The sequence below is a fragment of the Protomyctophum parallelum genome, assembly GCF_964188405.1.
Source record: "Protomyctophum parallelum genome assembly, chromosome: 13".
In the NCBI taxonomy this organism is placed as follows: domain Eukaryota; kingdom Metazoa; phylum Chordata; class Actinopteri; order Myctophiformes; family Myctophidae; genus Protomyctophum; species Protomyctophum parallelum.
In genome coordinates this window covers 2,022,812-2,037,811 of record NC_139708.1, presented here as the reverse complement: position 1 = coordinate 2,037,811, position 15,000 = coordinate 2,022,812, and the positions used below count along the sequence as shown (strand labels likewise).

Genomic DNA, 15,000 nt, shown 5'->3' with positions numbered 1-15,000 from the left:
ATGCAGTCATAAATCACGCCGACCGGCAGTCACGCCGAGAAGGAACATTCATCTTTCATGAGGCATAATACACTCTGCGCAGTGAGGTTTCCTCTGTTATTTATTAGCAAATTAGCGGCAAAGATGAGATCCGGGAGTTAAGCTAAGATATTCTCAGCGATGCTGAGAAGAGGCCTTTATAGTTAATGAAACGATAAGCCCTGATGGTGATTAGGATTCTGACGTTCAGTTGAACGCTGCTCACCTTGACTCCCTCCTTTCCTGCAGATCCAGGTAAGCCGTGCTCGCCAGGAGGTCCTGGGGACCCGGGGTGTCCTCTGTCTCCTGTCGGGCCCGTCTCGCCAGATTTACCCTGAAATTCACAATTTACAAATTACAATTTAGGCATTTAGCAGACGCTCTTAATCCAGAGCGACTTACATTTAAGCAAGAACAAAATCATGGGAATACATCACATAAAAACATTTATCATGAAACATGCGTAAGCTAAGAAGGTAACAGTGGAATATCTATATGATGAAACTATACATACACTATACATAATAAACTATACATATTCACTACTATGCTATACATATGTACTATGGCGTGCTATGACTAAATACAATACAATTATAGTGCTGTCTACATAACATGCTATAAGTCTGTGTCAAATGCTATCTAAGCCAACATAAATGCTATCTAAGGGGTATGGGTAAGTGCTATGGGCCATGATGGAGTCTGAAAAGGTGGGTTTTCAGGCTACGGCGGAAGATTGGGAGTGATGCTGCAGTTCTGACTGCAATGGGAAGTGCATTCCACAGTTTTGGAGCCAGAAGGGAGAAGAGTTTGGGACGTGTGGAGCGTTGTCCCGGCGTTTTTAGTGAGGGTACTTCCAGATTCACCACAATTACATTGACTGAGCAGAACATCTTATCCCTCTGTTCTGTGAATGGTTACATTGACTGAGCAGAACATCTTATCCCTCTGTTCTGTGAAAGGCATGTTTGAGATGCATCCAGGGGCAGTTTATGGCACGCAGAACGCGCAATTTGCGAAGAGCCCCAAGTCAGGGTGGGGGGTGGGCCTGCAGGTGGGGGGTGGGCCTGCAGGTGGGGGGCGGGTTGGTGGGGTGCTCGCAGGAGGAGCCCACAGCTTCAGCGTTGCCACTGCCACTGCATAGTATACATCATGTGTAAAACAGTGTTTCTTTTTTCACCCGCATTTAGTTTTGACATTTCTGAGCGGTGCACACCGCTCCAATGACTGGCCGCATGTGTCCCTATGTCTGTATGTATGTATGTCTCTCCGTTTGGGGTATGAACAGCTGCAATAGTGCTGGGTGACCGAAAGTGGCATTGTTGAGCACCCCAAAGGGCCACTCACACTGAGCACCCCAAAGGGCCACTCACACTGAGCACGCTGCACCCCAAAGGGCCACTCACACTGAGCACCACAACTATAATAAAAGTATAACTAACAATACTGTACAGTACAGAGTACAGTAACTACTGTATCACAATAAAACTATAGTTGCACCGATCAGTTCACAGACGGGTGTGATTTTTTTAAATATTACTTGAAAAGAACATTTCATTTAATACATTTCATTTTAAAAATCCATAAATAAATTGTGAAAATAGCAGTGAGCTTCACTGTTTTTTAAATTGGGCTTTTCTACGTTTTTGTCTCCCAGTGTCTTTTGGGTCTTGAGATGGAAAGCAACGGTGAAGAACAAGAGTCAATCATCAGTAAGTTTTCGATTAGCAGTCAGTCTCACCTGTGGTCCGACAACTCCTGTGGGCCCGGGTGGTCCAGTCTTGCCTTGGAAGCCCTGAGGATAAGAGACGAGACAATTGAGTCTGTGACCCACTATTAAGTGTTGAGCCAAAGCCAGCCAGACATTGAGAGGCTGTTATCTGTGGACTGCAGGCAAGGCAGAGCTTTTTATTGAATTTACTATAGGCCTCTCAGCTTGTGCCTCTGCCTGGATCTTCAATAATTCAATAGTGAAGGCACAGCTTTTGACTTGCATGCCGTGGCGTTATACAGGTTATGTTGACTGCTGCCTTGGCGTGAGGCAGCTTCTTGGTGTACTGCTTTATATTCCAGGGATACACAGACAGAACAGCTGTGGTACTAGTGTAACTTTGTCCACTAAAACTTTTTCGAAAATGTCCGTCGACTACCTTGACCACTGACGAAAATTAATTAAAAACCAAATAAAAACTAAGCTATGATGACAAAACTAGACTAAAACTAAAACCTTTCAGATGACTAAAATATGATTAAAACAAAATTCTTCTGGCCTGGGCCGTGGCTGCGAGTCTGGCAGTGTGCCGCGGGTTCGACTCCCGATCCCGACGGCCTTTTACTGCATGTGACTCCCCCATCTCTCTCTCTCCCCATTTCCTGTCAGCCTACTGTCTGTCCCTCTATAAAAAATATAAAATAAAGGCGAAAGCCACAAAAAAAAAAACATTTGAAAAAATAAATAAACTAAATTCTTCTTTTTTCCCCCTTTTTTTTAAAAGACTATGACTAAAACTAAATCACCACTTTGCTGTCCAAATCAACACTGCAGTGTGTAGTTTGATTGGGTACAGATATGACTCACTGGTTCGCCTCGTTGGCCTGGATGACCTGGGATTCCGTCTTTCCCTGCGGGCCCCTGAAAAAAATAAAGTTAATCTATTTAATGAAGAACGACATAACATGGGTTTAAAACGTGGTTCGAGTATATGCTTGAATTACATTTCATGCAAGTGCAAACTCAACACGTTTCACATTCACCACTTAACAGGAATGGTCACTTAATTTGCAAAACCCCTTGATAATATTTCTGCGTATTCTCCTCCCATATATTCCACAACTGGGCCCCAAACTAAGAAAAATCCATCCACGTCTCCATGGAGAACATGTGTGAGCCGTTCTAGTGGGAGCAGTTGCAGAACATTGTGGAGCCAACTTGATACAGATGGAACAACATCCTCAATCCAACATTGTAGTATTGACAACCTAGGACAGTACTACCATAGGATACTCAGGATTCTCTTAAATCTATTTAATTCAGGTGTCGTTGGGTGTAAACTAAAGTTCTCAAACTCTGCCCGACCCGACGTTTTCGGGCCGGGCTGGGCCCAAAGATTATGCTAATTAGTCGGGCCGGGCCGAGCCTCGGGCTCAGTGATTTTCCTGATTTTTTTTTCTTTTTTCTTTCTCTTTTTCTCCTTTTTTCTAAGAATGTTATTATAATAAAAATAGCAATTCTGTTATTTGTGTAATGTGTAGGGCTGTAGGCTATTGCCTACAAGTATGTATTCATTATGAAGAGGGCTGCGCTATCGGCGATTCACTTAATTGTGACAGGAGGAAGACGGAGGAGTGGAGGCGGGGGGCATTTCAGACTCGGACGCATACTGACTGCTGAAGGCATGAGCAGAGAGAAGTGAACGGTGGGGTGGCTGTTTATACCGCTGGCTGGCCTCTGGTTTGCGGCGCACCAAATGAGCTTCATATGCTAAATGTTTTATAAAAATCTATCGGATTATCACACGTAGCTGAAGCATCAGGTTTTCGTCATGTTGCAGTTGCACTGAGCTATCTCGTTAATAGCCTGGTTAATAAACCAGACTAATATCGCACGGACCGCGGGATATTAGTCTGGGGAGGCTCAGCTTGGATTTCATTTCCAGGGGGGGCGGGTTGAAACATTTTCTCTTTGACGCAATTGGTCAGAGCTACTGTCAGTCAAAGGTCTCAAGCGTTGAAAGTCACTGTACCAAAGCCCGCCCATATTGCATACCGTGTCCCGATTGGCCGCCCCATTTCTCTGGTGTAGGAAATGGGCGTACAATTGAGCCTCTCCAGACTGTAATCCGCCAGCAGGCAATTCTTTTTTTGCCAACGGCTGATTCGGTCTGGTTTATTAACCAGGCTATCTCGTTAAACCCAGCTGGCTGCGATGAATAACCTAATCGTTAGGCCTAATCAACGTCATATAGTCACAAACCGATCCATAAATTATATAATTCTGTAGTGTATGATGACCACTCAATCGCAATGTTACAGTCCACTGCAGGCTACAGTGGACTACAAATCATTTGATTTCCAAAATGATTAGTATTATAACCGCCGTCCCTCGGTGCGGCGGCGTGCCTCGTTATATGTGCCCAATTTAAAATAACAGATCTCTAAGCTGTCGGGACATGCCATGAGCGTGGATGGTTTGTAAACTTTGTAGGCTATGTTTGTTCTTTTGGACACCGAACGGGGACGATACTTGGAGTCTTGGAAATAGCTGCTTCACTTCAGAGGAAACTAAGGGGAGCTACTCACCACCACTGGAAATGGAATCCATTAGAATGATATGGAAATGGAACATTAACAGTCTAACGTGAGCTAATGGACGATAAGGCCATTGAACTCCGTTCTCACTCTCACACAGACACACACACACACACACACACACACACTGAACCATGGCACGCTGAGAACTTTTGTGTAAACCCAAGATACATTGTAGGGGACAAAATGGAACAAATCTAGTTCTATACTTAACCCTGTTATAATAGAAATGTGGTTCTTAACTTCCACCCAAAATCTCTCTGGTTTCCTCAGACGTTGTGGCAGCAGTAATGGTAATAATAATACACATAATATACAACACCAGGGAAATAATGAGAAAAAAGTAATAATCAGAGAATATAAGAATAGCACCAGTACATTGCAACACCAGAAACGGCACTAGAGTTCTCACACTTACATTTGGCCCTTTCGGTCCTGCGTCACCATTCCTTCCCTGTGGCCCTTGATGCCCCTGGAAATAACAACACAGTTAATCAGAGCTATCTTTTCTCTATTATGCTATGAAATTGTGTCTGACATCTCAATGAGCTTTTTGTTTTGTCACTTAAAATTTTATTAATAATAGCAAAAGAAAGAAAAACACATTATAGTACAAACAAAAGCAAAAAGAAACAAAATAAAATCGACATTGCGTTTCAAACCTTGCATGTTACATCACATATTCCTAGGCATTTACTGTTTATTCTTTCTCTTCATCAAATGAGCTTTTGCCAAAAGCGTCGGCGATCAAGAGCTCTGCTCCTGATGTTACGTAAACGTTGTGCGGAACCTTACCTGATCCCCGCTGGTCCCTGGAGCGCCATCATGTCCAGATGTGCCCTGACAGGCGGACCGGGCAAAGTGAGGAATTGAGGGAAAAAAAAATAAGAAAAAAAACAAGAGTTATTGCATAAGACTGGGGAAACCCATTCATATTTTAGGACTTTTCTCCACTCTGATAAATCTTTATCCTTCCCAGAATGCTGCTTTGAGAGTGTAAACTGTACCATTCTCTGGCAGACAGTAGCTGCTTTGAGAGTGTAAACTGTACCATTCTCTGGCAGACAGTAGCTGCTTTGAGAGTGTAAACTGTACCATTCTCTGGCAGACAGTAGCTGCTCACTGCAGCAGATGGCCTGTCATCTAGAAGTGAACGGTCGACGGTAACCAGTTGCAACCCGGCCTGTACATTCATCCATACTTTATCCCATTCTGACCGGGCACCCATTTTGGTGTTGGCATCATGTTATGCTTTAGCTATTGAAAAATAGCAGATCTACAAGCTCATATCGCGCCACCGAGTGGCGCGATACGAGCTTGTAGGTCTGCTATTTTTGAAAAATCGAAGAGCGACTGACATTTTTAGAATCTGATCTCAGGTCAGAATGGGTTCATCAGACCAGTGTGTGTCCGGCGGAAACCTTGTATGAATCTGATCTCAGGTCAGATTGGGTTATGAGACAGCCAGGTGTGTGTGTGTGTGTGTGTGTGTGTGTGTCTGTCTCACTGTGTTTTTGTATATGCCAGTGTGTGCATGCAGCATGTGCATGCTGCATGCTGCATGCAGGCCTCATCTCACCTTCTCTCCAGGCTTCCCGGTCGGCCCCCTGGCTCCTCTCCCCCCTCGAGCCCCCTGTTGAGAAAAGGAACACAACAGCCTGGCTGTCAGGCAGGCGGTGGCACATCTCTCTAGTCTGTCAGGCGGTGGCACATCTCTCTAGTCTATGTCAGGCGGTGGCACATCTCTCTAGTCTATGTCAGGCGGTGGCACATCTCTCTAGTCTATGTCAGGCGGTGGCACATCTCTCTAGTCTATGTCAGGCGGTGGCACATCTCTCTAGTCTATGTCAGGCGGTGGCACATCTCTCTAGTCTATGCCAGGCGGTGGCACATCTCTCTAGTCTATGTCAGGCGGTGGCACATCTCTCTAGTCTATGCCAGGCGGTGGCACATCTCTCTAGTCTATGTCAGGCGGTGGCACATCTCTCTAGTCTATGTCAGGCGGTGGCACATCTCTCTAGTCTATGTCAGGCGGTGGCACATCTCTCTAGTCTATGGCAGGCGGTGGCACATCTCTCTAGTCTATGTCAGGCGGTGGCACATCTCTCTAGTCTATGTCAGGCGGTGGCACATCTCTCTAGTCTATGTCAGGCGGTGGCACATCTCTCTAGTCTATGTCAGGCGGTGGCACATCTCTCTAGTCTATGCCAGGCGGTGGCACATCTCTCTAGTCTATGTCAGGCGGTGGCACATCTCTCTAGTCTATGTCAGGCGTGGCACATCTCTCTAGTCTATGTCAGGCGGTGGCACATCTCTCTAGTCTATGGCAGGCGGTGGCACATCTCTCTAGTCTATGTCGGGCGGTGGCACATCTCTCTAGTCTATGCCAGGCGGTGGCACATCTCTCTAGTCTATGCCAGGCGGTGGCACATCTCTCTAGTCTATGCCAGGCGGTGGCACATCTCTCTAGTCTATGTCAGGCGGTGGCACATCTCTCTAGTCTATGTCGGGCGGTGGCACATCTCTCTAGTCTATGTCAGGCGGTGGCACATCTCTCTAGTCTATGGCAGGCGGTGGCACATCTCTCTAGTCTATGCCAGGCGGTGGCACATCTCTCTAGTCTATGTCAGGCGGTGGCACATCTCTCTAGTCTATGTCAGGCGGTGGCACATCTCTCTAGTCTGTCAGGCGGTGGCACATCTCTCTAGTCTATGTCAGGCGGTGGCACATCTCTCTAGTCTATGTCAGGCGTGGCACATCTCTCTAGTCTATGTCAGGCGGTGGCACATCTCTCTAGTCTATGTCGGGCGGTGGCACATCTCTCTAGTCTATGCCAGGCGGTGGCACATCTCTCTAGTCTATGCCAGGCGGTGGCACATCTCTCTAGTCTATGCCAGGCGGTGGCACATCTCTCTAGTCTATGTCAGGCGGTGGCACATCTCTCTAGTCTATGTCGGGCGGTGGCACATCTCTCTAGTCTATGTCAGGCGGTGGCACATCTCTCTAGTCTATGGCAGGCGGTGGCACATCTCTCTAGTCTATGCCAGGCGGTGGCACATCTCTCTAGTCTATGCCAGGCGGTGGCACATCTCTCTAGTCTATGTCAGGCGGTGGCACATCTCTCTAGTCTATGTCAGGCGGTGGCACATCTCTCTAGTCTATGTCAGGCGGTGGCACATCTCTCTAGTCTATGGCAGGCGGTGGCACATCTCTCTAGTCTATGTCAGGCGGTGGCACATCTCTCTAGTCTATGTCAGGCGGTGGCACATCTCTCTAGTCTATGTCAGGCGGTGGCACATCTCTCTAGTCTATGTCAGGCGGTGGCACATCTCTCTAGTCTATGGCAGGCGGTGGCACATCTCTCTAGTCTATGCCAGGCGGTGGCACATCTCTCTAGTCTATGCCAGGCGGTGGCACATCTCTCTAGTCTATGTCAGGCGGTGGCACATCTCTCTAGTCTATGTCAGGCGGTGGCACATCTCTCTAGTCTATGTCAGGCGGTGGCACATCTCTCTAGTCTAGCTCGTCCTCAGACGAGATGTGGGGCATGTCAGATGATGACGGAACACTCTCAGTGGGGGGAAAGTAACTACTGTAAGTAACATTTAACCCAAGCACTGTAAGTAAAAAGTAAAACATTTTTTTTACTTACTGTACTTTTACTTAGTTTAGCTTTAGTTACCAGTTACTTTGTAGATATAGATTATTACAGAACCAATTAAGCCCTATTTTTACGCAACTCGTGTGTGTTCTGAGCTTTTAAAGATACTTTTGAAAGGTTTCGACAAATTTGGAAAACTTTTACATGTGAAAACATTATTTGTACTTTTATTCAAGTAATTATTTTTAAAATATACGACTTGTATACACATATTTCTACATTGCGGTATTGCTATTGTTACATAAAAATCTAAGTAGTTCTTCCACCACTGGAACACTCCAATAATATGATAAATACAAAGTGGGAGCGTCTACTTAGCAAACTCGTGAGATAATAAAATGATACACTGCAAAAACAAGCTTCTAAAAATAGCTCTCCACCAAACAGACGGCGACGCCGAAAAATGGCCTATGGCTTGACGGGTGCTTTCCAACACCTGAAGCGCCAGTATACCTTAACCCATTTAGACTTGATTGAAAAACATTCACTTTGAAAGAATATATATTCAAAGATTTGCGCGACATTTTTACAAAAAAAAAAAAAAAAAAAAGTAAGACTGATAAACCACTCGGTGGCACGCTATGAGCTATTTTTCAATAGCTAAATTATAACATAATGTATGTAACACCAAAAGGGGTTAACCCATTCTGACCGGGCACCCATTTTGGTGTCGGCATCAGGTTATGCTTTAGCTATTGAAAAATAGCAGATCTACAAGCTCATAGCGCGCCACCGAGTGGCGCGCTACGAGCTTGTAGGTCTGCTATTTTTGAAAAAATCGAAGAGCGACTGACATTTTTAGAATCTGATCTCGGGTCAGAATGGGTTCATCAGACCAGTGTGTGTCCGGCGGAAACCTCGTATGAATCTGATCTCAGGTCAGAATGGGATAAACTATACTCACATTTGGTCCTCTCTGGCCCCCGTTTCCTGGCTGGCCAGCTGGACCCTGCAACAAGGAACGGTATAAGAGAGTCATTTATCATCCACTTTGTGTACAACAACAACAACACACTGTGCAGCTGCCACTCCGCAGTGTGCTTTGAACAATCTGGTAGTCACAGTATTTGTACCGGTATCGTGTGGGACTCACCCTTCGTCCTTTGTCTCCCAAAGCTCCGGCGGTGCCGGGGAACCCAACGGATCCCTTGAGACCAAACACACACACAGAGGTTAATTAGCGACTGCCGTCCATCCATCACACATCAGCCCCTGATGTCCCTTAGTGTGTAATTAACCACTGTATCGAATTAAAGTGAATCTAATCCGTGAGTCCGATGCAGCCTTAAACACACCATTCATCAACACCTAATGAATTGATGTCGCTAATGAACTATTAATAAAATAGCCCGTTTTTTTTAATCAGCCATTTATCATCCTTTATATTTAATCAGACAGGAAGCAGCACTGCCAAAAGACACGCATCCTTCCGTTTTAAAGCGCGGATAAAGGAAACGGGGGACACATTCCACATCATAATAGCTCATCAGTGTAAATCACCTTGGGCCCCAGTCTTCCTGGGTATCCTGGCAACCCTGGCACTCCAAGTTTACCCTAGAGAGTTGAACCAAGAAAGAAGAACAGTTCATTATGTTTTATATAGAGAGTTGAACCAAGAAAGAAGAACAGTTCATTATGTTTTCAGTGCAATGGTAACCCCCCCCCCCCCCAAAGAACAACACATGGCAATACATCAGATACATATAAATAGTCATCAAGAATCATAAGCAAACTAAGTACCTACTGTATACATCAGTATAATATCTGTACAGTGAAGCTATGCGTATACACTATAGACTAGTGCTGTCTACATAAAATGCTATGTTTAGCATTTTATTTTCCGTCAAGGCTAGCGCAAGGGCTACGGGAAGTGCTACGGCAAGTGCTACATGCTAAGATGGAGTCTGAAGAGGTGAGTTTTCAGACTATGGTGGAAGATCTGGAGCGAGTCTGCCGTTTATAAAACTAATACAACGCATTATTACATTATATATATATATATATATATATATATATATATATATATATATATTAAAAATTATAATGTTTTCAGATGTAGTCTCCATTTTAAGTGGTGCAACCACTTCATTAAGGAGCTTTGTGTGTCCGTGGGTGGGTGGCTGGCTGGCTGGCTGGCTAGGTCTGTCCGAGCACGAAAATAGCGTTTGGTTGGTTTTCACAACCAAGTGTCACTGTTGCGCAGCCTAACACACACATATATTAACTGTATGATGTTTTCAGGTGTGATAGTACAGTACAGTACAGTACAGTACAGTGACAGTACAGTACAGTCATTTCCCAACCGCTTCGGGGAGCCCCGGGACGCCCACACGGAGTTGCACCACTTACTTCACACAGGTGTGATTTTAAAAGAAGTATGTCTAATGTGTCTAAAGAACACCTGATAGAAGACAGTTTTATGTTGTAAAGACTGGCTACAGAACAGGGCTTTAGTAACATGACATTGCCTCACATACTCTACTGTACCAATGTCCTCCTCCCAATAACCTGGGGAACCGCTGAACCAGTTTATGTTTAATAACCTGGGGAACCGCTGAACCAGTGTATGTTTAATAACCTGGGGAACCGCTGAACCAGTGTATGTTTAATAACCTGGGGAACCACTGAACCAGTGTATGTTTAATAACCTGGGGAACCACTGAACCAGTGTATGTTTAATAACCTGGGGAACCGCTGAACCAGTGTATGTTTAATAACCTGGGGAACCGCTGAACCAGTGTATGTTTAATAACCTGGGGAACCACTGAACCAGTGTATGTTTAATAACCTGGGGAACCGCTGAACCAGTGTATGTTTAATAACCTGGGGAACCGCTGAACCAGTGTATGTTTAATAACCTGGGGAACCGCTGAACCAGTGTATGTTTAATAACCTGGGGAACCGCTGAACCAGTGTATGTTTAATAACCTGGGGAACCGCTGAACCAGTGTATGTTTAATAACCTGGGGAACCGCTGAACCAGTGTATGTTTAATAACCTGGGGAACCGCTGAACCAGTGTATGTTTAATAACCTGGGGAACCACTGAACCAGTGTATGTTTAATAACCTGGGGAACCACTGAACCAGTGTATGTTTAATAACCTGGGGAACCGCTGAACCAGTGTATGTTTAATAACCTGGGGAACCACTGAACCAGTGTATGTTTAATAACCTGGGGAACCACTGAACCAGTGTATGTTTCCTGACCAAATACTTGGTCTGCTCCTTTTTCCCATCAACTACACCAAATCTGCTCGCCAAAAATGGTCGATCTACAAGCTCACAACACGCCGCATTGTGAAACATTGTGAGCTTGTGTACTGTAGATCTGCTATGTGTTCACCCCGGAATAGGGAAGCTAGTGGGTTCACGTGGGTAATGCACTCTAGTACTTTGGTACCTTCTCTCCTGCTGTCCCAGGACTACCGAACTCTCCGAGGGGTCCCGATTGTCCCTTTGGCCCCTCTGGCCCGTCCTCTCCACGTTGCCCTGTGGCTCCGTTGTCGCCCTGAAGATAAGGCACAGAAAAAGCAACGCCATAAGAATCTGATCCTTTGACAACAGAATAGAAGGAGGCACTGTGTGTGAAATGAGTGAGCGCTTACCCTGTCTCCCCTGAGACCCAAGTCTCCTTTAATCCCGGGGAAGCCATCTTCACCCTGGTGAGGAAGGTGAAGGTGGTGTGAGTAAAGACGGTAATTAACCCATTCTGAACGGGCACCCATTTTGGTGTCAGCATCATGTTATGCTTTATCTATTGAAAAATAGCAGATCTACAAGCTCATATCGCGCCACCGAGTGGCGCGATACGAGCTTGTAGGTCTGCTATTTTTGAAAATTCGAAGAACGACTGACATAGAAACATAGCTTTATCAGAAAACTGTCAGGATGTAGAAGACGTTTATATAATCTGATCTCAGGTCAGAATGGCTTAAAGAATCGCTCTGCTGCAGTCTGCAGACTCTAGTGTTGTTTACTGTGTCACAATTACACCAAGGAAGAAAGAGACACAACATACCGCCTGCAACGACAGAATTAATCAATGTTTCTTCTTCTAGCCTAACTCGAAAATCCATTTGTCTAACCTTCTCTCCTTTGCCCCCCTTCAGACCCCTCACTCCATCCGCTCCCTGTGAAGAGGAGAAGAGCAGATATACATTTAGTTAAAAAATGTGCTGGATGTCACAAAAGTCGTTGGTCGACTCGTTGATTCGTTCAATGTCTGAAGTTAACTAGCAACATCCTCTACGCATGATGTCCTCTTCATACTGTACCTGCTGCTTTTTATTTTAGCAGTTATGGAGAAGTTTTCTTATTTTAAGTAATTTCCATATAATTATTTTGAAAATGCAATTATATTGTTGTCTAGATATGGACTCGTATCTGAAGATAAGTTTTCACTTATCTGTAGTCCTTTACCATTAATTGTGACACGTTATGAGCTTGTGGATCACCATTCTTCACATGGCACCGTAGTACGATATAGTATAACATAGTTAAGCGGTTAAATGTCTATTGATTTACTCTTGACCTGACATTGCATGGCCATTGATCAGTTATATTGACCATACATTCATTTCACGCTAATGACTGCCACCAAGGTTAGGCTGCCTCTGTGGGAGGAGCTGAGAGCTGCCAGTCCAACTGGCAGCTTGTGTTGACAACAATCACAGAACAGTGAGTGCCACACACTACTACTACTACACACTATCACATACGGACAAAACTGGGGTTCGTGCGCGTGGTACTATAACACGCACACCTCGTCCTCTCTCGTCTGATGCTCATATTTCCCCCGTCCATCAAATGTTCCCCCACTCTGTTATTAGAAGTCCCCTGGAGAGCCAAGGGTCTTCTATCTGTCAGCTGTCAGTCAATACGTCTCAGACAGCTTGTCCGCGGTGGTGTCAAAAGTACTCTTTTTTTTCAATACTGTAATTTAGAAATACTCTGTTACAAGTACAAGTCTGGAATTCAACATTTGCTTGCCAAAAGTAGAAAGTACTCAATATCCCATTTTACAAGTTTTCAAATTAATAAAATGTATACAAATCCTTTGAAAGTAGCAGATCTACAAACTCACAATGCATACAGTATGGTTGACGTGGTTGTATGGTTTGTAATAATAATTAAAAAAAAGTAACTAGTAACTAATGTTTTCAAATAATTGCACTGGAGTAAAAGTACAATATTTGCCTTTTTAGATGTAGTGGTAGTAGAAGTAGAAGCAAATAGGACCTAAAAATAGTACTTAAGTTGTACTTGAGTAAATGTACTTAGTTACTTCACAGCACTGTCTGCCGGTCAGCTGTGAGTCAAAGCCAGACAGAGAGGTTGGGAACTTAGAGGACACACCCTGGACCAATCGTAACGCTTGTACACACCCTGGACCAATCATAACGCTTGTACACACCCTGGACCAATCGTAATGCTTGTATGAGTATGACTCACCTTGACTCCACGGGTCCCCGGATAGCCAAGAGGTCCCTGGGCCCCTAGTGCACCCTGTAAACACAACAACAACATCTCTTAAGCAGTGGTCTGGTGGGAAAAAGTACTCACACACAAGTATCAATACCTCAATATAGAAATACTTTGTTACAAGTAAAGGTCCAGAAATTCAAAATGTACTTGAGTAAAAGTACAAAGGTATTGGCATTAAGAAAAAAATCATTTGAAAATAGAAGACAAGCTCACAATGTGTCGCATCGTGTGACACATTGTGAGCTTGTAGATCTGCTCTTTTCAAATGGCCAAAACGTATACAGGGCTGAAGCGGTTAATGCATGTTTTGAAGTACCAGTAGCAACTAAAGTTTTCAAATAATTGTAGTGCAGTAAAGTACAATATTTCGATCCGAGACGTAGTGTAGTCAAATACAAAATACAAAAAAAAGTAGAAATACCTCCAACTTAAGTAAATGTACGTAGTTACTTTCCACCACTGCTCTTAACCCATTATGCTTTAGCTATTGAAAAATAGCAGATCTACAAGCTCATAGCGCGCCACCGAGTGGCGCGCTTCGAGCTTGTAGGTCTGCTATTTTTGAAAAATCGAAGAACGACTGACATAGAAACATGAGCTTTTTCAGAAAACTGTCAGGATGTAGAAGACATTTTTAGAATCTGATCTCAGGTCAGAATGGGTTAAGTATCAAGGGAAAGTACAAAATGTTCCTACAGCAGATGTGAGTGACGTGGACACAGTGCTTTGATACTGTGTGTACATCCCCTCTCATGAGCATTCTGGAACAGAACTGTGTGTGTGTGTGTGTGTGTGTGTGTGTGTGTTTGTGTGTGTGTGTGTGTGTGTGTGTGTGTGTGTGTGTGTGTGTGTGTGTGTGTGTGTGTGTGTGTGTGTGTGTGTGTACGGTTGACTCTAATGGGCTGACACTCTGGTGTAACGACCGCAGTGACGTTGTGGCAGCACTTACCATGGAGATAATGATGGGGAGTGTGCATGATTGTGGCTTAATGTGAGTGAATGAGCGGGCCACAATGGTCTCTACGCAAATGGGATCTCAGAACAGCGACGGCTAAACATGAGATTATATTACGTTTTCATTTCACGAGAATAAGAGGACAGAGTTAGTGATGAGTTGCGGCTGGGTGTACAATGTTGTCCGATGGAATCCTTGCATGTCCAAAACCGTAAATAGAAGAAAGTTAACCCGTGTTAAAATGGATCCAATGTAGTTATTATAAAATTTAGTCACAAGCTCTTGCTAGTGCTTTTACAAAACCCATAGGCAGACTTAACCACTTTTAACCTGGCATTATAGGCAAGTAACTATCTTTGCACAACACTGTGATATGATCAAAGTTCCTTATTACTCTAGTATCATGAGCACACAGAGAATGCTAATATTCCGTGGTGATAAAGCTACGCAATACTTTTTTGAAACAAAGTAGATTTCTCACCACGGAAAAAGCCTCACGCTGCACGAATGAGGCAACACCCAATTAATATAATTTGTTGCATGATATGCATTCATTTATGGGGGCGAAAAGAG

At 44.3% G+C, this 15,000-nt stretch overlaps 1 protein-coding gene across 3 annotated transcripts in view; it reads right to left on the bottom strand.

The window, feature by feature from the left end:
- col5a3a (collagen, type V, alpha 3a) overlaps positions 1–15,000 on the bottom strand; it is a 95,807-nt gene that overhangs the window by 36,942 nt on the left and 43,865 nt on the right. For all 3 annotated transcript variants that reach the window (XM_083780269.1, XM_083780270.1, XM_083780271.1), the window contains 13 exons: positions 13,440–13,493; positions 12,074–12,118; positions 11,594–11,647; positions 11,389–11,496; positions 9,488–9,541; positions 9,081–9,134; positions 8,892–8,936; positions 5,906–5,959; positions 5,122–5,166; positions 4,745–4,798; positions 2,597–2,650; positions 1,760–1,813; positions 245–352 (listed from right to left, as the gene is read on the bottom strand). In XM_083780269.1, the coding sequence (XP_083636395.1) occupies positions 245–352; positions 1,760–1,813; positions 2,597–2,650; positions 4,745–4,798; positions 5,122–5,166; positions 5,906–5,959; positions 8,892–8,936; positions 9,081–9,134; positions 9,488–9,541; positions 11,389–11,496; positions 11,594–11,647; positions 12,074–12,118; positions 13,440–13,493 (783 nt within the window). The remainder of the gene's footprint in view (positions 1–244; positions 353–1,759; positions 1,814–2,596; positions 2,651–4,744; positions 4,799–5,121; positions 5,167–5,905; positions 5,960–8,891; positions 8,937–9,080; positions 9,135–9,487; positions 9,542–11,388; positions 11,497–11,593; positions 11,648–12,073; positions 12,119–13,439; positions 13,494–15,000) is intronic.